Source organism: Leptidea sinapis, chromosome 38 (genome assembly GCF_905404315.1).
Source record: "Leptidea sinapis chromosome 38, ilLepSina1.1, whole genome shotgun sequence".
In the NCBI taxonomy this organism is placed as follows: Eukaryota; Metazoa; Arthropoda; class Insecta; order Lepidoptera; family Pieridae; genus Leptidea; species Leptidea sinapis.
Genome location: NC_066302.1, coordinates 5,293,563 through 5,321,514, shown reverse-complemented (window position 1 = coordinate 5,321,514; position 27,952 = coordinate 5,293,563). Strand labels below are relative to the sequence as shown.

The following is a 27,952-nucleotide window of genomic DNA, read 5'->3' as shown; positions in this document are numbered from 1 at the left end:
TTTTTACTCTTGCTTTTCAATATATTCTTGATAATGTTCTATATTATTATGTGCATAAGTACATTGACGAATTTTCTAGAAACTGTGACAATCATAATGTTAACACGAGGAACAACCATAAACTTGTTATACCTACTACTTGGTTAAGTCGAGTTAGTAAGTCTTTTATTGAGCGATGTACAAATACTTTTACAATATGATCCTACATTATGTTTATTGTACGATATTACATTGTAATCCATATTTTTATAAATAAAAGCCAGCTGAGTTTCTTGCCCCGTTTTCTCAGTTTCAGACCTAGACCAGACCTATTAGTTTGAATCCTATTTTGAATAAAATATTTAAATTTGAATATATATAAGCCACATTCACACAGGGAAGCAACTATTACTCTGATCTTGTGCAAGTGGACTGGTGTGCTGGAATGACCAAGGCGTAAGCGACATGTTGTAGAGGTATCCCACCCATCTGCATATTTACAGGACAAAAACTATGGACGTCTTGATATATCTGGTTGAACTGGGGCATAGAATTTACCTTTAACCGATTTTGATTCATTCCAGTATGTGCTCCAGCCTCCAAGTATCTATTCTAACATACTTCCATAATCATCCGTGACAGTGACAATGACCGACTTATCATTTGATAAATCATGTCTATTGTCACTTGTCATTTCTGATGAAAATAAAATATTTTTGGTTATTTTTTTAAATTGAAAATGTTAGTCAGTCTTAATTAGGTTTTAAAATAACTAACAAATTAATTCATTATACTTTTAAGGTGGATAATGATTGCAAAACTGAAATTTATAAGTAAACAAAACGAAACAGCTGTTACAAAATAATTTGTATTACGAACTTAAGGAAATATTTCTACTCTTCACTTAACTAATTTCAACTAAAATAAATATGGTGATTCTGTATTCATCAATCTGGATTAGGCATTAACTGACTGGTCTTTGGTGTCAATAGAAATATTCATATTATTTGCTTAGTTAGTACGTAATGTGTCCAAAAAACAAACCTGTAACATATACAACAAGAAGCTAATCAACAACAAAAGCAAAAATGAGGAATGTGGAAGCACATTTAATGGGAGATAAAATTGAGGAAGCAGTGACCCACTATATAAATTCTCATCAGCCAAATGAGGTGATTAATTTTCATATTGAGTAATATTACATTATTCTAATACTGTTCTTTGTCCTGGCAAGTGTCCCCATACTTAGATTTAATTTAACAATAAGCAGTCCAATGCTGTGGTATTAAATAGGTTTTTTACTGCCAATTAAGTGACTAATATGGGCATTACTTTCAGTAATATAATCTGAGTGCAATGATTTTTAAGTTATTTGGTTAGCTCTGATTAGAAAATATTTATATCAATAATAAAACACATTGCTTCTATTTATAGTATATTGTAAAAATGCTTTAGTACATTATTATTATGTCAAAAACTTTCAGACGGTACATGTGGACTCAAATGCCTTGTCACTCAATGTACAAGATGATTGCCGAGTGGTCACTGTCATGAATCCACAGAACTTTTCCGCACAATTGAGCAGGTAACTCCTTAATTATTAAGTAGATCATTCATGTTTTAGGGCTCCATACCTCAGAAGGGAAAAACATACATTATAGAATCATGTAGTTCTCTTCGTCCGTCCATCTGTCTGTCAAGACCCTTTATCTCAGGAGGCATGGAGGTATTGAGTTGAATTTAAAATCATATACTTACTCAAGTCTCTTGAAACTATGAAAAAATGAATACTTCTGAGTTAACATGAACAAAAAGGTATGACTGTTGTTACCGGGGCCCCATCTTTATGAAAGAGCTGAGTTGCATATTGCACAAGTGAATGGAGGCTGACGCTGAACTTCGATTGTCTCTAATTTAATATTTTTACTTTTGATTACTTTCGCTCCAGACTTGTTTTAAGTAACACATGTTTTAATATCATTGTAATTAGTTATTTGTATAATAGATAATAATTTTAAAAATGACCTTTTATGATCGTCCGAACATAACTGAAAGAACATTACTTGAGACGACTTTGATTTTTGTGTTGTATCAACATCTGTGTATATTTAAAATTTTCTTATTACTTTTGACATTCCTTAAATTTTATTGTTAATTGAATTTTATGTTATTTTTAATTTTATTTGTAAACAATATTATATTCTGTGTTAATAAGTGTAATTGGTTATAGGCCATTCTTGTTAACAATAAATAAATAAATAACTCTGTTTATGCTACAAAAAAATGGATATATCAACACACTGAATGAAAATGGGGTATTTTCAGTTGACCTAGAACTATCAAATTTTGTATGTAATACAGTCTTACACTACAAGTATAAGAAAATGTCGGAAAACTATACATTTGTAAATAAATCATAAAAAAATGTCATTGTGCAAGGAATGATGGTTGAAATTTTTAATTGACATATCAGTGTCACGAGGCATATAGTATGAAAGGGCTTCATTGGGCTCCAACAGATTTTCAATTATTTTTATGATCAATTTGTAATTTTTTAAAGTACCCTCTGATTCTGATTCTGGGATTAATTACACAAATAAAATTTATGAATGATGGGGGACTTGAATATTTTTTTTTATATAATATCACAAATAGTCAAAATTATATAAATGGTATTTACAAGTAGATATATAGAGTAGATTGCCTGAGAGTTGAATCCTATTTGTCTCTGATATTAGATAAAAGGATTTATCATAAAACAATTAGTGATTTTATTTCATGTTCAAGTTTACTGAGAATGTTGAAATACTGTAATATGATATAATAATATAATATTGACACACTTTTTACACAAATTATCTTGCCCCAAGTTAAGCATATATAGCCTGTGTTATGGGTTACAAGACAATGATATATTTTATACAATATACTTACTTAAACATACATAAATTCATTTAAACATACATAAATACATTTAAACACCCATGACTCGGAAACAAACATTTTATCATATAAATATTTGCACCTACCGGGATTCGAACCCGGGACCTCTAGCTTAGTAGGTAGGATTGCTAACCAATTGGCTATACAGGTCGTCTTTATTATTACGTAATTTAGTAGAATCATCATATCTATATCATAGTAATAGTTTTTAAACTATCTACTACTATCCATCTAACATATAGTCTGATTAGGTATTTTGTTGTCTTAATTGAAATGTGGTCATTTTGTAATTCTGACCATGTGTAGGCAAGTGTCGCTGGGTGAGCAGATTGGTGATGGACCATGGGTTGAAGAACTATTGGATGGAAGACTGGCTGCTCTTATGGCACACTTGGCTCAACCCACTAGAACCTCACATCATCAGGGACATCAGAAGGTCTGTAAATTAGATATTTTGTTAATATTCTTATTACTGTTAAACACTTTTGTTTGTTCTGCTATGAGAAGACTTAAGGTGAACTGTGAAATTGAACATAGACGCTTGCGCGCGTAGACGCCAGCGTGCAAGCATTCGCCGCGAGGTGAAGCACTCACTGTTGGTTTTTGACAATGAACAATGAAATTGACTGTTTTGATACTCGGAAAAGGTATTGCAGGCTATTATATTAGTCTCCAGGTGCCAGAAATTTTAAATTTGTTGCTAATTTGGTCTACATTAATGAACTGTCTAGTTTTAGATAGCCGCGCGCGGCAATCGCTTTCTACGAAAATATTTATTCTAAATTGTAAATTATTAATTTTATTCGAAATAAATTAATATAAATAAGCAACAGGTCTATGGAACATGATAATTTGTTGTTTTTATAAAAACATTCCACCATCTGCCCCTCATATCAATGTCTATTATTCTAGAGAATATTCCAAAATATGTTGGCTGCAAATATGAACAGTGTCAATATATGAACAAAATATATCAACATAATGGCTCGCGCGGTAAATCAAGGGTGTGATTTGTCTAATTGATCTAATTTTTTGGAATCTTAAAATAATCATAAAAATATGATTTTGTTAATTTATATTTTTAAGTTATTTTAATTTCAATGGCACTATTTTTGAATTTCACAGATGACTACTGTAAGGAGTGATGTGGATGGTTCAGTCATACTGGACACACCAATGAGAATGTTTAATGGGCAAACTAACTTGGTGAGTTAACTGGGGAAGGTTTCCTTATATATGACTAGCTGATCCGACAGACTTTGTTCTGTAGATAACAAAAAAGAAATACTATTTTATAGGACTTTGCCAATAATATTTCAGAACATCAAAAATTATTTCGTAAAGTTGCTCCTTGTTTAATTGTTTTTGAAATTGTTTGTGAAATTGTTTCATAGCAGAACTGTCAAACCGTGCGTCACTACATTCTCTCATAGAAAATATGTCCATACAAAACAAATACTGGAAATAAAAATAATCATGTTTCCCAAATCGAAATAAAAAGTATCCTATCTCTCAAATTACACTAAACTGCAGTCCATGAAGTAATCCCCATTAAAATCCGTTCATTAGTTTAGGAGACCATCGCGGACAAACAATGTGTCACGTAATTTATATATATTAAGATGTATATGTATAATATGTATAACAATAAATTTGCACAAAACAATAAATTTTAACAATAAGTTTGAATAGACTTATGACATTTACAAATCCACATCCAAAGTGCCCCATATTTCTAAGACTCAGCAGTCTGTTGATCTGTCCACGCATCTGTTCATCTGCCACAATAGTTAGATACCTGAAATGTTGCAAGATAAAAAATTAAATAACAGAAATAATAACTTCTTAGTATTTTATGGATTAGGTGTAGTGCTGGGCCTATCATTTGGCAGAGAAAGCAACAGTGCCTGAGACTTTACTTCACTCTATATTTATTAGTATTTTCCATCACTGCCTGTGCAGCTATTTGTTAAGAAATAACTCTAGTTCATTATAGTCCAATATGTACCACCCAATTTAATAGCAAATAAATTAATATGAATATTAATAATATGAATATGTCCTTTAGTAGGTTGGAGAGAGATTTAGTTGGTATACCTCTATTTCTACAGCAACATGGTAAAGTTACATACTGAACAAAATGGCTGTTTCTTGATGAGTAATATATTGCGTTTATTGTACGGTATTTTGTTATGTATGTTTCAGGTAGAACCGTGAGCTCTGATATAAGTTTATTTTACTTCTAAATTAAGAAAAATTTTGATGAATTAACACCCACATCCTATGGAATTTTATAATGTTATATGTATCAATATTCTGTTATCCAGTTAGGCAGGTACAATTTCGCGAAAGAGGTCACTCGTCGAATCCAACTGGGATGGGCAGGTTTTCAACCAGTGTGTGTTACCAGTGATGAAACGGTGACGCAGATGTGGTGGTTAGCTATGGGTCTTATGAGAAAGCTCATGGTTACTCAAGAGGGCAATGAAGATTGCTATGTCCGGAGTTTCTTTGCGAGATCGAATCAAAAATGAGGAGATCCGTAGGAGAACCAAAGTCACCGATAGCCCGACGTTCGACGGACAGATGGCCGTTGTGGCAGTAAAGTCCTCAAATGGCGACCATGTACCGGAAGACGCAGTGTTGGTAGGCCCCTCACAAGATGGACCGACGATCTGGTCAACATCGCCGGAATACGTTGGATGAGGGCAGCACAGGAACGATCGTCGTGGAAATCTGTGTGGGAGGCCTTTATCCAGCAGTGGACGTCTTCCGGCTGTCAATTAGTTCGTCCAATCATGTGCCAGCTGGGATTGAATCGGGCTTGTTCTTAGAATTTGCTCCAAAGTACCTTATACCTCTCCACAAGTATATTTTTTGTGGCTTCTTCCCATCTGGGTGGCTATAGTCAAGTATATATTAGATTTAGCATTACGCCTAAATTTACTACTGAATAAAAGAATTTTTAGAAATAATGCGAATTTGAATTATAACAAGATTTTTCTGACTCTTAATCCCACAATCTTACAACAGGCGAACAATCAAACAGTAAGGGGAGCCATATCAGGGCTATGGAACACAAAATGCGGCAAAAGGTATAACACACTGTTGTATACTTACAGGAAAATGGAACAATATTGACAGAGGAGGACAGTGAAGTGTTGGTGATGACCACATCAGCTCTCAACAAACAGTCGAATAAGAAGAGCCTGCCGCACAAGAAGCGCATCTCCAAGAAGCTGAAGAGAACCGCTGGGAGTAGCACCCCGACCCAACAAGCTCACAATCAGAATGTAAATTGGCTTATCTTTCATGTGTACCATCATTTTTACCTCTACTTAAATAATTCTTATAAATTTTAATTGGAATACTTTGTTAAAAGTACTCCAACTTTTTTTTTTAAATAAGGGACGAGACGAGACGGACGTTAAGCTGATGGTAATTGATACGCCCTGCCCATTACAATACAGTGGACCGCTCAGGATTCTTGAAAGACCCAAAAAATTCTTAGCGTCACTACAACTACGCTCGTCACCTTGAGACATAAGATCTTAAGTTACATTTGCCCAGTAATTTCACTAGCTACGGTGCCCTTCAGACCGAAACTCAGTAATGCTTACACATTACTGCTTCACGGCAGAAATAGGCATCCTGTGCAAAGGAGCCTTCCACTGGTAGACATTAAGACATAAAGACAAAGACATTTGTCAATTCGCTATACCTTTTTCATGAAATAGATTCAGTACGTTATATTAATGATAATTTTTTCAATGTTTCCCAGTAATAATGTTTAATGTTTATCTCTGTTTCAGGATATAATTGTCATACATTGTAGTGATGAGCAACAAGAAGAGATCTTACCGGACAGCTTTGTTGACTCTTTACGAAGACACACAACTTCAGAACAAATGACAGAACCTTCACATGTCACTCATGAGGTACTCATAAATGAAATGTTGTATTTTTAATGTCAAATTTCTCATATCTTCAGTTATAAGCCTTTTCTTTGGCCTTCGAGAAGACCTTTCATTTCTTGGCTGGTGTTGCCTGAAAGAACTTTTTGACACCAAATTGAAATTGAATACTGAAACCGTTACCCCAATGTGATGCGCTCAGATACTTTAAGAAACTAAGACATGTATAATCATGAAAATTACCTACATTTAAGACAAGTTTGGCTTAAAAATCTGACTGCCTATTGATTTTCAGTTCAAAGTAATGATGCATCAAAAGTTTTGAATAGGGCTTGTGAAACAAAGAAGATTTATATATTATGTTACAATTAAATGTTTTCAGATGCGACCAATATTGATATGCCAAGTGTGTGGTGAGTTCTATGGCGAAGAACAACTTAAGTTCTACCAGCATCTGAAGCAACACTACGAGCCACAGGCCTCCATAATCATTGAAAATCCCATTGTACCCGACATAGCTATGGATAAGGTATGGTTTCATTTACCTGATTGGCTCTCGTCACTTTGGTATACTGTCAGTGTAGTTTAGGTGGTTAATAGTGGCCGTTGTAATATGTGCTCTAGCGTGAAGCAATAAGATTGGAAGTAACAAAAATAAATTAAAACCCTATAAGAAAAAGTTTTGAGGAATTCCTGCCTGATCCCTGCCGCCGAAATCCACCTTCGCACAACACGCCACAAGTTAGGATATCATCCACAGTGCGGTTTTCAAGGAGCTTTCTTCCACGTACTACAAAGCTGTGGAATGAGCTTCCTTGTGCGGTTTTTCCGGGTCGATACGACATGGGTACCTTCAAAAAAAGCGCGTACACCTTCCTTAAAGGCCGGCAACGCTCTTGTGATTCCTCTGGTGTTGCAAGAGAATGTGGGCGGCGGTGATCACTTAACACCAGGTGACCCGTACGCTCGTTTGTCCTCCTATTCCATAAAAAAAAACATTTCCTACGTACTACGAAACTAATGACCCTCATATAATAAAAACGAGCCCTCGCTAGACCTTTTTTCCAAGACTTTTGAGTTGATTTTGAGATAAAATTTATATGTAAATAATTTTTTCGTAGAACATTTATTGAAGTAGGCGTTACTTTACGGAAACCCATAATTATCCAAATGCTTTGAGTTTTCTTTAGTGTTAATTCCACTAATATTTGTCACGAGGCAGCGTCTCGTGCCAGAGTTTAGCGAGTCAAGTCCTGAGGATGCCACGTGTAGAGGCGAAACACGTGTCGAATTGTTTAAAGATAAATATTGGCGGAATTAACACTAAAGAAAACTTAAAACATTTGGATAAATTGTTCGTTTAAATATAAAAAATGATCATAAATATACTTGTTCGCAGATGACAAATTCGTGTATAGTTGATAATGTACAAACATTACCCGATTCTATCGTAGAGCTGTCTCTAGAGAACACAGTGCCAAAGGCAATGTATCCATCCATGGACAATATGCACAAACATATATTATATTCGTCGAGTGATAAAACCTTATACAATAGTAATAAGGTTCAGTATTCAATGGCCTTGGATAAGGAGGTCCCACCCGACATGGATGACACATTGGATAAGCTTGAGTTATATTGCTGTGTAAAGTGCAACAAGTCATTTAGAAAACAGAAACAGTGTGAGATGCATATCAAAGAAGTACATTCTAATCCCAAGGTAAAGTATCATATCGTAGTTACAAGTATATAGTGTACTAGCTTTTACCTATGACGTCTTCCACGCGTATCATGCCCCTTTTTCTTCATAATGTCAATAGATGCTTGAAATTCAATACATAATACAATTGTTTATCGATAACAAAGATCTAATCAAACTAAACTCAATTGCAAAAGAAACACGATTTAATTTTTTTCGTCCCTTTAGAAAATACAATACCAAAAGAGATTTAATCATTTGAGAATAATACTGGCACATTTATGAAGTGTTGTGGTGCATAAAAAACTTTTTTCCAAATTCAAATTTAAGATAACTCGGACTTTAACAAAAATTGCAGTTAATTGTGTATAGTTGATAGTTCTTATTAATTCTAAATAATTTTTAGATGATTAATGTCGGATTGTCCTATTTCCTTGATATTTTTAAGGTCTTGATACCATTATTTAGCGGTCTCTTAAATGGTTGATAGAATGATAACAGCGGGTAAAATTATAGCGGTACTGTGGCTAAATATGAGGTATTCGACTGTCCAGAGGACTTGGCAACGATACCAAGAGACTGGTTCCGTAAGTAGAAAGCCTAGATCTGGAAGAAATCCATGCACAGAAGCTTGAGATGACCGCTTCTTGGTGAACCAGGCATTGAGAAATCGAAAATCTTCTTATGTCGACCTTCGGTCGAAATTTGGCGACGTCCACTCAAGAGGACTGGGGTAGCGTATTATTCTCTAATAAATCCAGAATATCACTGAATGGTGAGGACCGACGTCAGCGAGTATTTCGAAGGTAAGGGGAGCGTTTCGCAGAATAACATGACTACTACTAACTAGTGCGGAGTACCGTACGCAGAAAAATGTATTTCAGTGTACGGAGTAAGTCTTCATAGAAAACTGCTTTGAATGCACAACGGTACATTTCATAAGTCCTAATTCCTTACGTACAACTCGCATGAACGGTTCTTGGAGAAAATTTGATTTTTATGGACGATACACCTCGCGCTCACCGTTTGTTTGAAGCGTATATTGAAGAGGTAGGGATTTGTCGTTTGCATTGGCCAGCTTGAAGTCCTGATCTCAATCCCAAAGAGCACATTTGGGATGAACTTAATCAAAGAGTAAGATCGGTACAGCCCGCTTCGCAAAACATCAGGGAGCTTAGGAATGTTATTTTTGCGCAGTGTGAGCGTATTCAACAAGAAACAATTGTTTCTAAAGAATAGCATCAATAGCATGCCCGGACGAATACAAGCTGACATTTTAGCAAGAGGGGGCCACACTAGATATTAAACTTTTGCGGGTTTATATTTTTTTTTATGGACCGAACAGATATGCAACTACGTGTTTAGACTCTGGGATCATTTTTCATTGTTTCCATCGAAGTGTAATGACGAAATTGGCAGAAACTACTTCTTGCTTATTTATTTAAGGTATTATGATGATAAAAGCTACTTAGAATTATAAAATAATCTGAAGATGCCAGTGAAGCAGGTTATTTACCAGAGTCCGTTTTTTTTGCAAAAGAGTATATTGCATAAATATAAAAATATAGTTTTTAAAGTATTGTGAAGATTTTTGGGGAACAACGATTTGTTAATAAAGGTTGTATATTTAGTTTTGTTTCGCAAATATCCATTAAGTTGTTAAGATGTTAATTTACAAGTGTTGTGTATGTGTGTGTCTGTGTGTGTGGGTGTGTGTGCGTGCGCGTGTGCGTTTCAGTGCGTCTGCGTGCGCGTGATTGAGCGTGAGTGTGTGTGTGTGTGTGTGGGTGTGTGTGTGTGTGTTATTAATTATAATATCAAAAGTCAGATGTATCGGGACGTGCGCACGTTACAGCTGGAGGACATGGCGGAGTTCAGCGATCCCGAGGACCTGATGGAGGGCATCCATGTAGCGGTGGAGGAGGAGCCTGCAGCCGACTACGAGGGAGTACAGCTGCCGCACATCACCGTGGAGAACGGCCACGTGCACCAACATCACGTGCGCCACTGGTGAGTGACCCATGCCAGCATTCTTCTTTTTCTTCGCGTGCCTCTCCGACTAGCGAAGGTTGGCGGTCAGCTTTGTAGTTTTAATTGTTTGTCCTTCGCGAGGCGAAATAGTTCTGCCGCACTCGCTATGCCAGTCCACTCTCGGATGTTGCGCAGCCAAGACTTTTTTCTGCGACCTACGCCGCTTCTTCCGGCAACTTTTTCCATCAAGATGAGTTGTAGGAGTTTGTACCTCTCGTGCCTAAGCACGTGCCCCAAATATGCGACTTTCCTCATCTTGATAGTTTGCATGAGTTCGCGTTTTTGATTAACGCGGCACAGAACTTTGTGACCTTGTGGGTCCAACTTATGGCCAACATACGTCTATATGCCCACATTTCAAAAGATTCTATACGTTTTCTGAGGTCCACGCTATATAGTCCACGCCTCGCATCCGTATAGAAGTATGGGCCAGATGTAACAGTGCAGTAAACGAGTGCGCAAGGAAATCTTAAGACCACGGTCGCACAGTACTTTTTTCATTTTACTAAAGGTGCTTCGAGCCACTTCAATTCTGGTCTTAATTTCTTGGTCGCTATTCCAGTTGTCATTTAACCACGTACCTAGATATTTGTTTTGCTACTGTAATGTCAAAGTCATCAATTTCTTTCTTAGATATGACCATGAGTTTCGTCTTTGAGGTGTTCATCCTAAGACCAGCTCTTTCGCTGCACTCATTTACTCGGGTGACAAGTTTCTGAAGATCATTAGCAGATGATGCTATGAGGACTGTATCATCCACATATCTAATATTATTTATGTTCTGGCCATTTATTTTGACTCCACAATCTAAGTCCTCTACTGCTTCTGCTATTATGGTTTCCGAGTACAAATTAAATAGCGTAGGTGATAAGATACAGCCCTGTCTGACACTCCTTTTAATATCAACTTCTGCGGTCTCATCATTATCAACCCGAACAGTAGCTCGTTGATTCCAGTACAGATTCCGGATGATTCGTATGTCTTTGCCATCCAACCCGATATTTTGAATATTGCAATTAGGGGGTCATGCAAAACTCTATCGAAAGCTTTTTCGTAATCGATGAAGCAAAGAAAAACATCCTGCTGCATATCTAAGCATTTTTGCACCAAAACCTGTACTGCAAATAGAGCCTCTCTTGTGCCGACTCCTGATCTAAAGTCGAACTGGTTATCTGCGAGTTGTTCGTCACATTTAGTTCTTATGCGTTCGTGAATGATATTTAGAAATAGTTTTAATACTTGACTCATCAGGCTAATTGTTCGATATTGTTCGCACTTTTTCGCATTGGCTTTCTTAGGGAGCGTAATGAAAGATGACGTTAACCAGTCTTTGGGTAAGTGGCCAGAGTCATAAACGGAGTTCAAAAAGTTTACGAGGACATCAATATTTTCGTCCTTAATAAGTTTAAGTACCTCGTATGTGAACATCATCTGGGCCCGCTGATTTTCCAGTTTTAGCTTTTCTTAAAGCCTTTGTGACTTCGTCTTTTAGGATAGAATACCCATCACTCAAATCAAAGGTTACAGCTAAACTTCGTGAATCATCAGCGAACATTGACGAGATGTACTGTTCCCATAGGAATTTTTTCTTTGTTATATCCAAAATTGGGATATTGTGTTCGTCTATGAGTTAGTGTGTAGTCTTTTTATAGCCAATAAAAGATTTTATTTCCCTATGTAGATTAAATGCATCATGCTTAGCATAAAGATCCTCCACAATCTCGCACTTCCTTCGATACCAAGCATCGCGCGCATAGCGGACTTCGCGCCGAATTCTCTTATCGATCTCCATGTACTTGGTTTCATCAGAGTTTTTGTAGAGTCTCCTTTTCTCCATAAGGTTATTTATTTTCTCGGTCATCCAACTCTGCTTAGGAGTCCAGTCTCTTTTTAATAAGAATTTGTTTATGTCCAATAATTTATTTTTTAGTGTGCTCCATGTCTCTTCTATTGTGTGTGTCCCAGATTTCATATCCACTGCCCACCCATTTATTCCATTCGACACATTATTTTTGGTGTTAAGGTCTGTAAGTTTCCCGACATCTATTTTTGTGTTTTGTGCAGGTTTCTTTACTCTTTTTAGGGTACATGATATTGTGGTGATTGGATATACTGGATTGTGGTCAGATCTAATGTCAGCTCCAGGATATGTTTTAGTCCTTTTAATACAATTACGAAAGCGATTATTGATCATTATATAGTCTATTTGATTCCGCACTATATTTTGTGGGGTGTGCTGTGGTGATGTCCATGTATAAAGTCTTCGTGGTGGTAGCTGGAAGCAAGTATTCATTATGACAAAGTCATTTTCTTGATAAAATTGAATAAGAGTGTCACCTCTTTCGTTTCTTGCCCCTAGTCCAAATTTTCCGGCAACGCCTGGAACTTCACCTCGGCCTACTTTGGCATTAAAATCGCCCATCATTAGGATTAATTCATGATTTTTTGTCAACTGGAGTAACTCTTCGCCCCTTTCAAGTGATAACGTCGCTCGATATAAAAACGCCAAGTATACCAATACATGCTGTGGTATCTAGGAACGCACAAAACCGGTGTCTTCTCAGGGCTAAACTGGGCAAACTTAAGCATATCCCAGTCCAGCTATGCATAGCTCAGTCTAGATTTCAGACATAAGTTTATTGCGGTTCTCTTTGACGCTAATCCGAGATATTTGGCACGGCCACTGTCAGAAGCGTGCTGTCGTCTGTATAGAAAGGCCGCTGATTCGCATCATATAATAGATATTCAGAAGAAACAGCGTAACTAAGGGATATAAAGTAGATTTGCGGGACACCAGCAATCCACACCAGGTCAAAAGTCAAAGTTCTTTATTTGCCAGAAACATTCACTAGTAAAGTTGTTACAAATTTAAGAGCAGGCACGAAAGCTTTCCCTATGCCCAAACAATGATCTGCATGTGCGAATAGTCTTCGACTCAATTCCTTCCGCCTATCTGTGAGTTAAATCTAAGATGATCACGTCTAGCAGGGCTACCTTGGCGGGAACCATACATTATCATTCGTAGTTGGTCGAATCCGAGCGTACGCCGTTTTAAGGAATAGAGTGCAATTAAGCTGTCTGCCATAAATCAGGGATTACGCTTGATGAATGAGAAGGGCCGCTAAATGGGTAAGGGCCGGTGTCAGTTCTGAAGCACATGTGCCATCGGACCCGCTCGATTTATAAATATCCAAGGAGAAAAGCGCCTTAATGACGGCGCTATTCCGAAATATTATCTCCCGACTCATCACGCGATGACGAAGTTCGAGATCTGTGAGCAGAACATACAAAAACATGCGAGATCAGCATTCTCTTTTTCATCATGGGCATCTGCCAACGTGTTTCGACTTCGCCTGAGGAATAGCAATTTTCGCTGGTGTTTACACCCTTTTTCGTTCCGAGCCCGTTTTGCAGGAGCAATCGAACCAAGCTTCAAACTTGCTATCATTGGATACTAAAAGCGACATCTAGATCATCCGGCGAAAATAAAATCTGCTTCCGTAGGTAGGTTGTAAAAAAAAGTCCACATCTCATTCTGATCTGCAGACCTTACTTAAAAACGAAGCGTGGTCGTCACAGTGATCCGGATCTAACAAGGGTCCGACAATCTCAAAGAAGGGTCTACCGTAAAAGGGCTAATATGAGCCTCCTGTTCCGTTTGCCCCAAATCAAAAGCCGCCTACAAAATCCCCGCGACAGCACCGGTATCCATCTTGTTGCGAAAATCCAGGGATTGATTCTCCAGAACTATTTATTTACACAATTTCACATAGGTGGTTGGCCGGGAGAGTGGTACGTCCCCGGCCTTATCTATGCTTCTAATTACTACCACTCATTGATTGTGTTATTGTTACTGAACCTAGGTACAGCCGCACTGGTGCGGAAAGTCCGAGCGGTGCTATGTCGATGTGTGCGTGCGGCGGTGGTGGCTACTGCGATGTGTGTGCCCCGCCTTCACTGCAGCCCGACCACTCTCTACAACCCGCTCCCTCTCATATACATCCGCACTCGCAGTCCCTCACCATACAGACCTCACATTCCAACACGCAACCTCACAACATTGAACACACTCACACTCAACCCGAAAACGCGCATCCGTCCCACTCACACGTCCATGAACACATCTCTTCAAGCACGACACATATACAACCGTCTCACTCTCACACGCAGTCTTCGCAGCTCCATTCGTCTCAACCGCACTCACAACAACTGCAAGTGACGTCACCGCGCCAGTCCCCGCCTCCGTCCCCGCCCCGGATGAAGGGCTGCCAAGTGATGGTCACTAGAGGTAATAAATAAATCATTGTTCTACTTTCTCTGTCTATATCTGTGCTCTTTTAATAATTTTTTATAATAATGTATGTCATTTAGACTTCATAATTTATCAGAAATCAGAAGAGGCATCGAAAATTTTCAATTATGATAGTATGATTTGTGGTTTACTGTATCAGTCCCCTTTTAAGGCAATGAAAATTATTCCTAATGATATTTTAAATAAAGTAAGTTTTTCAAAAGATAAATGGCGCGAATAGCACAAACAAAAGCAAAAGATGTTTATCTTCTACATCGCCCCATAACAATGTATGTCCGTACCGTTACAAAATAGATTATTTATTTATAGGACAACTTAAACAAACATATATTGAATACTGACAATATATGAGTTGAATGTAGAACAAATTAAGGTGTCACAACATGCACAGCCTTTACTTTCGTGACACCAAGAACACAATAATATAAAATAAAACAAAAATTACAAAATCAAGATACATGCGAATTTGAAAAGGAAAAATAAAGAAGAAGAACATAAGTAATTTAGATTATTATATAATTCAGTTTTAATAGTTTAGATACGCAACTTGACATCTACAGCCTTACATTAATGTTCTCTTTGTTTGTATAAATTTAACCAATTGTAACTTTATGTGATTCTTCATCCCGCCCGCCTCCACTTGATCAGTTATTAAAAGACAAAAGAAGTTATAAACCACTATATAAATATATTAAGAATACAATTCTAACAATATAAAATAAGGTGAAGTGATAAGTGAACTGTGAAATGAAAAGTATACATATTTAGATAATAAAAAAAGACGTGACTTACAGGTCTTAGTTACCAGGTCATAAAATCCCAAAAAAAAAAACCAATTGTAACCTTCATCAATGACAGACGAATATATAATTACGTGGCAGCGCTCGGTTGCCACGACATTTGAATAATTTTCAAAAAGAAAAGTTATTTTAATAATTTTCTTCAAATCTATTGTCATAATTGTAGGTCCAACTTTATATTGTACTTAATTTAATGTCTTCCAATGTGAGTGATGTTGCAGTAACTGGCATTCACACCAGATTATGTATAAGACCATGATTATTGTAATGTTTTGTATGTTATGCTGTTGGTGTGTCAGTAAATAAATAAATGTTCGATATACATTCGACACATTGTTTTACCAGTGGGAGGCTCCTCTGCACAGGATGCCGGCTAGATTATGGGTACCACAACGGCGCCTATTACTGCTGTGAAGCAGTAATGTGTAAACTTTACTGTGTTTCGGCCTGAAGGGTGCCGTACCTAGTGAAATTACTGGGCAAATGAGAATTAACATCTTATGTCTCAAGGTGGCGAGCGCAATTGTAGTGCCGCTCAGAATTTTGGGCTTTTCAAGAATCCTGAGCGGCACTGCATTGTAATGGGCAGGGCGTATCAATTACCATCAGATGAACGTCCTGCTCGTCCCGTATATTCATGAAAAATAAACATATCTCATTCTATGGAAATAACTGAACTAGGCGCGATATGTCCGTTAATTTGTCTTATCTTTTAAATTATCTTAGAACTGATTCCATTTTCAAATCCTTCAATGTAGAGGGCTCTCATTTTAATATAGAATTAACAGAAATATCAAAAAATATAGGAGATTTCACAGGTTTGAGCAGTCCTCCTATTCAAATCTTGGGTGTATCTCAAATTTTATTAACAATAATTTATTGTGTTTCAAACTGTCAGTATTGCAACTGACTGTTTCATACTTAGCGGTATGTTTCACAGAATCGCTCTACAAACACAGGTTACAAGATATTTATGGAATATGTTTATGGAAAAGGAGGACAAACGAACGTACGGGTCACCTGGTGCTAAGTGATCACCGCCGCCCACATTCTCTTGCAACACCAGAGGAATCACAAGAGCGTTGCCGGCCTTTAAGGAAGGTGGAAGGTTTTTGAAGGTACCCATGTCGTATCGTCCCGAAAACACCGCACAAGGAAGCTCATTCCACAGCTTTGTAGTACGTGGAAGAAAGCTCCTTGAAAACCGCACTGTGGAGGACCGCCACACATCCAGATGGTGGGGATGATATCCTAACTTGTGGCGTGTCGTGCGAAGGTGATTGCAAGTAAAATAATTGTGAATACAATTTTTCTTTAATATTTTTATGTGTCGATAGATGACGTACTACAAAGGATATTGGAGCTACAAAATGACGAGCCCGAAAAGGCCAAAGAGAAGAAATCCGATGAGGCGAGAGATCCAAGCCAAGCTAGCGATACGAAACAAAAAGCTAAGTTAGTAAATTGTGTCCGCATTATTCATAATACAACGATTATCGAAGGTATTAACCTGTATTACTTAAAAAGTGTTATAGCCTGTGGAACGTTCGATAAAATTCCTTAATCAAAATCGTTTAAAGAACTTTAATTTCTCATTAAGACTGTCGTCACTTACATGAGAACATAAATCAGTGAGTGAGAGGCGAATTTGCTCATTGCTACGTTCCGGTTTTTAAGGCGGTGGTCCAAGTTACAAGATATAGTTTATTGTTATTATGATAAGATGTTTTTATTCATTGCTTTGTAAATGATATAGCAGCCTTTTTTTGAAGATGTTGAGCGAAGTCGCTTCTCTAACAGTTTTCGGAAGCTTGTTGTATGCAGCTGTGCTCCTGCAAATGTTATATTATTTTTACCATAGTTTGTAATACATATTTGTTGGTATTGTGTTTTGTTGTGAATGTTGTATTTGAGTGAATGAGTATAGCAGTACGCAATGTTGCCATTTTGTTCGAAAAAACGTGCTTTAACTGATTTAACGTGAAACTGTGTATGGTATCTTGTCAATATCAATGGCTTCTCAATGCCGATGTTAAAATAAGTTCAAACTTCGAAAATCTAATTTTGAGTAGCGAGCCGTAGCGTAGAATAACAGCTACGAACTGACTGACATCGAAAAACGAGAAAGCTGATCGATGTCGGCCATGTTTTTATAATAGGGCTTAAAATAGGTTTAAAGAAGGGTCCTAGCTACTATAAGACGGCGTTATCGAAAGGATAATGAGGGTTTTAGCTCTTATATGCGATTATAAAAACCATTTTTTCATAAGCGTCTATTAGCGATGTTTTAAACCTCCGATAAGTCATTATGAATAAGACTGTATATCTATAGCTTTGTAATATATTAACGGTGATTATTACCAATACGAATTTGCTCAGTTCCTAAAGAATTTTGCTTGATTTGTTCGTCTACGATCAACATAGGGTTAAATTTATGCATTCATTTTTTTCCGGTAGATAGATAATTTAGTTTTTTTTATTTGCAAGAATAGTTATCAACGTTCTCTAACGGTTCAGTATACAGGCAGTTACAGTATCCAGGATACAATAACATCCCTATGTATTAAAAAGTCGTTAAAAACAATGAAAAACGAGCGTAAACAAAATTGTACCTTACAGCTCGATACACAAAGTCAAATTTCACTTGTCGGTTGATATTGAGAATCTAAATCTATCACGTATTATAATGAAGAGAATTGCATTCACAATGTTGTTATAAATATAATATAATAATATTATTGACACACTTTTATACAAATTATCTTGCCCCAATCAGGCATAGCCTGTGCTATGGACTGCAAGACAACGATATATTTAATACGATATACATACTTAAACATACATAAATAGATATACCTATACATCCATGACTCGGAAAAAAAAATACTGTTGCAATCGCAAAAGACCTGAAATACAGAAAGAAGCCACTAATCTCTTTGGTAAGTGACTTCATATTCTGACTGACCTGAAATAGCGCAATTTATTGCGTACATGAAACCTCATTTCTAATTGTGTTTGTCGTTCTTTATAATAATTTAAGTATCCTCGCGTGTAGTGTAGTTTAAAACATGAGTGATACTCGAGAGGAAGTACGATTACACTGCTCGTTAGAATAGCTAACATAATAAAAAAGGCATAAAGGGCAAAAATTTATTTTCTCAAAAATGATTTTATTTTGAATTCTTTTAGATGTAATTTCTAATATACTAGACACTACTACCGCTTCGGAAACAAATGGCGCTCTGAGTGAGAAGAAGCGGCTCAATAAACTCTCCCAGCATTCTTTTTTTTTGCGCTCTTTATAATCAATACACAATTTTGTATTGTCATTGCTATTGCTATAAAATAATCGTAATCTAGTCCTAAGCTGGATCACTTAGATATCCAGCTGTGGAGTAGTAGGATTTACGACGGAGCCATTTTTTAATAAAACATTTAAATTTACTTATAGATAATGCCTGAACCGTGGCTGGGAATTTATTATAAAAGTGTATACATTTACCCTTAAAGCTATTATGTATCTTAAGAAGCCTACTAGAATAAGTTACAAGCAATCCCCTATTTCTAGTGTTATAATAATGAAAGTCGCTATTAAGAGCAAAAAGGTTCTCCCTCTTAGTCTTATAATGTCATATTGATTGATGACAGGAAAACAGAGAAGAAATTTGAGTGTGCCGAATGCGGGCTGGTCTTCCGGCACCGCAACAGTCTCATGTACCACATGCACAAACACCGCGAGAGACAGCAAGAGTGTGAGCACTGCGGGAAACGCTTCTACACCGTCACCGCGCTGAAGGTTACTGCTCATTCTACTTACGGCCGTACCCAATATACTATCTACAAATAAAGATAAATTACTACCTTCTATTGTCAGTAACTAGCTGTCCCAATATACCTGATAAGTTATTCTTATCGCCTTATATTGGGACGCGGAATTGCAATTTACATAGAAACTTCTATCGCTGGTAAGCTATACGTCGTCCCATTGACAGACAGCGTGTACGGATAATGTGAGTTACCGTCGATAGGTTTATTGGGTCAGAAAAGTCAAAGTTAGTTACGATTTTTATCTCAAGTAAGAGATAGACTGAATATTGACCGTTAATCAAATCATTTTATTCATGTCACTGAAATGAATAATATATATCTGTTGATATCACTAATTAGTGCAATATAATGTCGTTACAAGAATTTGCCAATGTAAACTTAATGATAAGAGCTTTCATATTTGTTTATCCGAATAACTGTACGCTTATCGAGGCAAAGCGTTCGTTAGTAACCTAAAACCACATTACGTGATCCTTAAACACTCAATTTTACACCATAACACTGTCTTAAATTTGTGAAACGCGGGATGTAAAGGGATTTTTCGCTCGATACTCGCACTATTGGCTTTCCTAATTGGTTCGCCATCTGTTTTAATTCATATCGCGATAGTTTACAATTTTATAGACCCGTGGCTCCGCCTGGCGGATGGTTGATGTAATAAAGCGATTAATCGATTCGATTGCGTGCGAATCGCTCGATTGATGAATGGAAGGTATTTAAATAGATTGTTCGATTTTTAAGGCGTTCAAGCTTTGGGTATGGCGGTTAATGCATATTGTTTTTTTTTGCTAGTGTTGTATGCATGATTTTTACTATTATAATTTTTATTATGTTGGCAAATGCCACTATAACTTTTAATGATAATAGAATGTCGCCATATTTCAATTCTCTCACAAAGCTTAAGGTAATCTCAAAAAAAAATCTTTTTGAATCTACTGCTACGTCGTAAAGGGTTGAGTTAATGAGAAGAAGTAGCAAGAAAATCATTGCCAGTCTTTTAATTCATGTTTTACATTTTCATCGTTTTACAAATCATTTCAATTACTATATAATATGTAAAGTGATGCAACAAACGTACTCAAACGTCAAATAATGCCTTACACAAGTAAGTCAAAAAAGTAAATGTAAATTAATACAAAACAAACGTTATTGAGTTCAGTAGCTGCATCATCCATACAAACCGTAAATAAATCGTAGTACTTGTTGATATAAATTCGACTTGAAATAGCGTCCATTCCAGTCCAAAAACTGCTAATTAAGGACTTTGATACGTCACTTCTTTTGTCTGTTTTTAATTGTTTATTTATTTTGGAATATGCTGAAATTAAATATAAGTATTTACTTTATTTCAAAAATTATGATAGAATATATTGTCCTATTATCGTGCGCAAAGTTCGATTTTGCGCATGCATTTAGCGTTTGCAAAGTACCTTTTTTCCACACGTTGACAAGAGCGTGCGGGAATGTTTGAAAATAATTATAGTGGTCGAACTTTGCGCAACTTAATAGGAAAATTTGTATACGATACTCGTGCGCACGTAGGTCATCCTGCACTCGCTTCGCTCGTGCGGTAATGTACTATTCTTTTATAATTTTATTTATTTAGTAATATATATTTATTTTGTACCAATACAGCATAGTTACATTTTATATCACATACAAGCGATCTCGCACTTCAAGGTCGAACCAGGTCAAGGGTTGCTGTCGGCGCAATTAATTATTCAAGTTCAAAAGTGCCCGGAACACGTAGGGTTAATCTGCGCTTCTTCGACAGATCCACGTTCGTGCCCACGAAGGGGTTAAGCCATGTGTATGCACGGTGTGCGGGCAACACTTCAGGCAGTCCTCCGATCTCAAGTACCACATCGCGTCCAAACACTCCACCACAGTAAGTATCTCTACCCACATCTCATAAACATGACAATATCTAAACATTTTGTTATTTTAACGCGATATTTCTCACTTCTGGGATTAATTTTACAAATTTGAAGGCATATTAAATATAATATTGCGTGGTTGTGGTATTTAATTAAACATTATTTATAAAAAACAATTACATTAAATATTACACAATACAAGTGTGTATCAGCAGTAGTGCCCTTAGTTAAATTATCAGCATTCATTTAATTACCCTTAACATAACTAAACTCAATCTCTTAATTATTTACATGATCTTTGAGAAAATGATAGCGAATGTCAATGTGTCTTGACCTGGTAAGTAACAATCGTTATTGGACAGTACAGGTTTCGGACCGACAGGTGCTATTAAGCGCTTTGATTATCACTAAATATGACGAGTGGTTTGCTCTCTTCCTGTCCAAGTTCTAAATGCAGTTGTTGTAGCCACAGTGCCTCCTACGCTGCCGAGACAGTTTGCTACTTGTGTGACCTCCAAGATATTGCACCACCCTCCAACAAAAAAATATAAACCGTGCACGTAAGAGCGCTCGGGCGGAACCCGAGAGGCGCGGCTTCGAGTCTCGCATCGTTCATTAATTTTGGTTACAAACTTAATTTGTATATAAATACTTGTTAATGTTGATATGTTTATTTTAGAAAGAGTTCAAGTGTGAGTTCTGTGACAAAGAGTTCGCGCGGCGCTACTCGCTCAACCTGCACCGGCGGATACACACGGGCGAGAAGAACTACCCGTGCGGGCTGTGCGATAAGAGCTTCCGAGCCTCGTCCTACCGGCTGGTGCATATGCGGATACATACAGGTGACCATATACTAATGTCCTTCAACTGTTGCCTGGAAACAGTCGCGCCCATGGTGTACTAATATACTCCGCCTGGTATATCTTCTCAAGATAGCTGGGTCTCGTGAAATTGGCCTAAGAATGCGTCATTAGTTGCGATGACTGTTCTCAAACTATTTTCGAGTGAAACAACAAATAACATGTATGAATTCTCTATGAAACGCCTTTTGATTGTCTTAAATATTCCGAACATTTACCATTGTTATTTATATTTTTTTACACCATCGGAAAGGGGCCATCCATAAAGTACGTCACACGTTAATGGGGAGGGAGGGTATCACCGAAGTGTGACATCGTGTGACAAGGGGCATGGGGGGGTCAATACTTTTGTGACGTCACATGTTAAAATTTAAAATACTAAAACGAGTCATACATATTTAAAAGATCGAGTAGCGTATGTGGTTTATATTTTTCCTCATATAAAGCCGCTAATCAACACAAACAATCGCATAAAAAACAAGAAATGTTATTTATAGCGAAAATACATCCTCAAAGAATTGCGGTTTGACGTGCTCGAGAAATTCTCTGTTTAATGAATGATGGCGATGCTTTATGGATGGAAGAGAATGATGTCGACACTAAGGATGTTACGTTCAAATTTAGAACGAAAATGAAGTGCTTGATTTACCAGTAATAGCTGATATAAAAGAGTGGATCCAAAGTCCATGGACACTCGATAATTAAGTTTTTTATCTTTAATTAATATAATTAATCGTTTATTATTTTCTAACTAGTCGTTTGTTTTTTCGGTTTTATGAAATGTTGGACTTTATGTTAATTTTATTAGATTATTATTTAATAAAAATAAGTAAAAAATTAAAATAGCTGTTTTCTCTCGATTATTTTTAAATACATACATAAATTTAAAAAATGTGTGACGTCACATCAGGAGGGGGGGGGGGTTATAAAAATGTGACAACCTGTGACAAGGACGGGGGTTATTATGTGTGCATTGTATCAAGACATGAAATAAAATCAAAAGAAATAGCACATTAACGACGAACTCTACCGAGAACTCCACGAAATAACAAAATGGATGCTCACAAAATACCTCTACAAATATTTTTACTAAAAGTAAAAGATCCTTGGTCTGTAGAACAATTAAAACCCAAGCTTTCTTAGCATTTAAATAATCATTTATATCGTGATAGACACGCTTTGAACTTTTTGGTCTGGCTTTTGGCCTTGAGCACTTGCCTCTCCAATAAACAAATGTATTACAATAAAGTGTTATTTATATATGTATTATATGAATTGAAATTTGGCAGTATCAATTTCCGAAAATTTATTGAATTAGGCGTTACTTTGCGGAAATCCATAATTATACAAATGATTTAAATTTTTTTTTAGTGTTAATTCCGCCAATATTTGTTTTTAAAACAATTCGACACGTGTTTCGCCTCTACACGAGGCATCCTCAGGACGTGTTGTCTCGCCATCTCGCCGGACGTGGTGTAATCACGTGCCAGATTTTATAAGAAAACTTAAATCATTTGTATAGTATCAATTTCCGTATAATTCAATTCAAACTGATCATTTTGCAGGCACAAAGCCATTCAAGTGTCCGCACTGCGATAAGTGTTTCCGCGTGGCGTACGACATGCGGCGACACGTGCGCGTCGTACACGAGAAACACAAGCCGCCGCAGATCAAGCAGGAAAAGGAACTCGAAGACAGAACTAAACAGAAGCCCGCCAAAAGGAGCAAGAAGCCTCCGAATGTCACCGTGCAGAACACCAGCGGAGAATTCAAGGAGTTCGACGGAGAAATATTCAAGTATAAATTCAAAGAGGTGTACCCCGAGCCGGAGAAACCGGACGCGAAGGACAAGCGGTTGAGGAGTGACTCCGAGCGGATCGTGTTCCGGGACAACACGGACGGCAAGATGCCGGTCTTCTCGCAGATCGAGAAGCCGAGCTATAGCGTGTCCAACCTGGTCACCATCAGCGACATCAAGAGTCTGGAGGTGAGTCGGGAGAGAGACGCCGACTGCGTGGAGAACGGCTTCTTTGATAAGTTGGCCTTCTACAATATATCTGCCGTTTGAGATTACAGGTTATTACATATCTAAAACGCGACAAAATTAGAATTATCGTGTACACACATTGACAGCTAGACTCACACTCTCAAAAGTATCTGAAGCAAAACTCTGTCTACGCGTATATTAGACAGAGTTTTACGCAATAGACTTTGAACATTACTGCCTGGGAATAAGGTGTTAATTTGAATGAATGTGTTAATATCATCTATAAATACGTTATATATACCACGCCGCTCGGACATTTTTTTAAGGCTTTTAATAAGCGATTGGGGAGTCTAGTTGTTTAATGTACCTCAATGTATACACAGTACCACATTATAAGACATTTTTTTAGTAAAATATTCGTACTATATTTGAATATCCGTATTGTAATCTTAGAAATCAGTTGTTGTATGTATATATGTACGGAAATGGAGCTTAGACGGAAGAGTCACACTAAAATACCGTGATGTATCTTTGATACGACATTGGACTGTTAAATGGTACACCCGTTGGGTTAATAGCTTCAGAGGAATTTACTTTCGAAATACCAATCCTGCATCGATCATAACTTTTAGGACAACAAAAAATATTTTGATTCCACTTTAAGTTCAATGGCGACCAGTATCCGTGAATATGAACGCTACTCTGTCTAAAAAATTCCGGGGAAAGATCAATAATAAACAAAATGTTACTTATTAATTCGAATTTATTTTATAATCGCCTTCAAAAGAATTGCTTCTACAGAAACCATTAACTACGCCAACGAATAACCTAATCCCCAAAAAAATTTTTTTTTAAAAGCTCCTTTATTTTTTCTACCGAATAATGACAAATTGAGTTTAGAAAAAAGAATTTAGTCGACCGGAGCCATATCTGGTGAATAAAGGGGTTTTTCGATGGTATTAATTGAGTCTTCGGTCAAAAATTCGTTCACAATGATAGCCTTGTGTAAACGCGAAAACAGTCAGTAAGTTTCAATTTACAAAATAAAAAAAAAAATTGAACCTTTAACGAATCATCCATCTCCGATACTTTTTGACTGAATGTATGTACTAGGGATGATCGATATTCATCGACGACGAATAAATATAATATCGATATTAAGCTGGAAAACATCGATGTTTAGATATCGATGTGTTGACTTGGATATCATTGACATTTCGATGTTATAAGAATAAAATTTCGAAACGTCAATTATTCTTTAGGGCGCCATCTAGTGTAATATATGTACTAGGTTCAACTATCATGTTTTTTATGACTATTTTTTGATTGGGATGAGAGCAATAGATCTCAGCGGGTTATGTTGCCGTGCCAATATTGTGATGCAAGCAGGACGCTGTTTTAAGTCATTATTTTTAATGAAGAGGACGATAAACAAGTATACGGTTCAAGTGATGTTAAGTGATCACCGGCAGACCATACTATCTTGCTTCAACAGAGGAATGGTCGAGGTTTTGCCGGTTCTTAACGTGGGTATATCTTTTTTAAAGGTATCCATGCTATAAAGACCTTCAATCATCTCGCAAGGAAGTACATACCATGCTTTTTTTTAATGAAAATAAGGGACGAGACGATCAGGACGATCATCTGATGGTAATTGATACGCCCTGCCCATTACAATGCAGTTCCGCTCAGGATTCTTGAAAAACTAAAAAATTCTGAGCGGCACTACAATTGCGCTCGTCACGATATTCTCATTTGCCCAGTAATTCACTAGCTACAGCGCCCTTCAGACCGAAACAGTAATGTTTACACATTACTGCCTCACCGCAGAAATAAGCGCCGTTGTGGTACCCATAATTTAACCGGCATCCTGTGCAAAGGAGCCTCCCACTGGTAAATTTTATTGTTACGTTTTATTGCACGTGGCTAGATACTGTTGTATGTGCATTACAAAGCCTTGATAAAAACTAATTCAATAATACACTTTATTGTCTAATAACGAAAACAAAATGGGTGCAATAATGATTGTCACTATTAAAAACTAAACTAAATATAATTCACATAACATTTATTAATTGTACAATTTCATTAAATCCAGAATAAATATTTGTTGAAGTTTCGGCCGCTATGGTTTTTCTAATATTGTGACCCACTTTACGGGTGCGTGTGTACTTACTGTATAGTATAGGTAAGGCACACAAATAAAATAATATAAAATATTATTGTTATTACCAACATTCTGTTTTAGTCTGTGATATGTAGATATCTATAAACATTATTATATGTTCGGTATAAATTGACTGTAATACTAGAACAAAAGATGTTTAAGATATACCCCCTTATTCATAATGGTCCGGTAACTTAAAACAGCCGCTAAGGAGTGTTTTTTCTCATTCTGACTTAGGTCAATAGAAGAAGACAGAGTGATAATTAGCAATGCTTTAAGTTAGCAGACTATTATGAATAAGGGGGTTAGTATATTGGATAAGATTAATTATTTAATTGTATATTGGTCTGTGCATAATAATTATTAATGTAATTAAAAGTATATATAACAATTTATATTTTCCTAGTAAACTACTTAAATAAACATCTTTGTATACTCAATGAATTTATGAAGTAAACTATTGTAATCGTTTGTGTTATTTTAATTTGTACTAAAAGTAGTTTAGGCGCATCACAAACTAATTAATGAACACAAATTGGTTAAACCCAATTCGATGTTATATATTACAATTGCTAACGGCCGTTCCATATATACTATCTACAGATAGAGATAAATAACTACCGTCTAATGTCGGTCAATTAGCTGTCAATAATCTGAAGCTGTCCCAATATACCCGATAAGTCATGCTTATTGCCTTATATTGGGACGCCTGAATTGCAATTTCCATACATACTTCTATCGCTGGTAAGCTATACGTCGTCACATTGACACACAGCGTGTACGGATAAGGTGAGTTACCGCCGATAAGTTTATTTAAGAAAAGTCAACTATAGTTACGATTTTTATCTCAAGTAAGAAATAGACTGAATATTGGGAACAGCCTTTAATCATTTTTGTGGGTATTTTTAAATGTAATACATTAATTAATATCAAACATCATGAAGTGAAATATTATGTATAATATGGTCTATATTTTGAAGTGTACCTATTTCTTTTCAATTACTTTAAAATCAAACAATATCAATTTTATATCTCACAATCGTGACCGTTTAATATAGATATGTAGTGGATAAAATTTTAGAACTGTTAATAATTATGTTAGAATAACTCATGTATTTGTTCCTTTAAAATACATATTTTATTTGTAATACTCTTGATAATTGAAGAGATTGTTTTACGAAGGATCGTATTGTCTACAAACACTTTTATATAAACTACAAACAAATAAATTTAACCACGATCCTCTCACCTACGAAAAGGAGGTTTTTTCACAAGTTAGGGTTCCTACTTACAATATTTGAGTGAAATATTAGATTTGAAAGAAATAAATCAATTTATTACTTTACTGTTGTTTTCATAAATAATATTGTCTTATTTCGTTTCGTTTGTTGAATTGTCCACGTACTCTATTTACCACACAAAATAAGCTAATCCCGACACTATACTTTATTCAGGGGCTAACATATCTGAGCATAAAACCTATTCTGTCTTATTAAAACGCAATGAAAAGTTACTCCAAGTTTAAAATTACTTCTGTCATGTAATTTTGTAGTGA

General features: G+C 36.4%; 1 protein-coding gene across 1 annotated transcript; it reads left to right on the top strand.

Moving 5' to 3' along the window:
- The first annotated feature begins 698 nt into the window (after positions 1-698).
- On the top strand, positions 699-27,742 carry LOC126975827 (uncharacterized). The gene is made up of 15 exons (XM_050823858.1): positions 699-1,151; positions 1,464-1,564; positions 3,229-3,358; positions 4,048-4,128; positions 6,045-6,215; positions 6,735-6,860; positions 7,219-7,365; positions 8,236-8,556; positions 10,391-10,545; positions 14,430-14,854; positions 17,016-17,133; positions 19,327-19,474; positions 21,281-21,394; positions 22,063-22,225; positions 23,809-27,742. The coding sequence occupies exons 1-15, from the start codon at positions 1,068-1,070 to the stop codon at positions 24,309-24,311; spliced, it is 2,787 nt and encodes a 928-aa protein (XP_050679815.1). The 5' UTR covers positions 699-1,067; the 3' UTR covers positions 24,312-27,742.
- Positions 27,743-27,952: the final 210 nt, after the last annotated feature.

What these genes read in the sequence shown, in the direction of transcription:
- LOC126975827 (XM_050823858.1), top strand. Translation starts at nt 1,068, where the DNA reads ATGAGGAATGTGGAAGCACATTTAATGGGAGATAAAATTGAGGAAGCA. An exon ending in ATTCTCATCAGCCAAATGAG is followed by an intron (nt 1,152 to 1,463) that starts GTGATTAATTTT and finishes AAAAACTTTCAG; the next exon opens with ACGGTACATGTGGACTCAAA. An exon ending in CAACATCACGTGCGCCACTG is followed by an intron (nt 10,546 to 14,429) that starts GTGAGTGACCCA and finishes TACTGAACCTAG; the next exon opens with GTACAGCCGCACTGGTGCGG.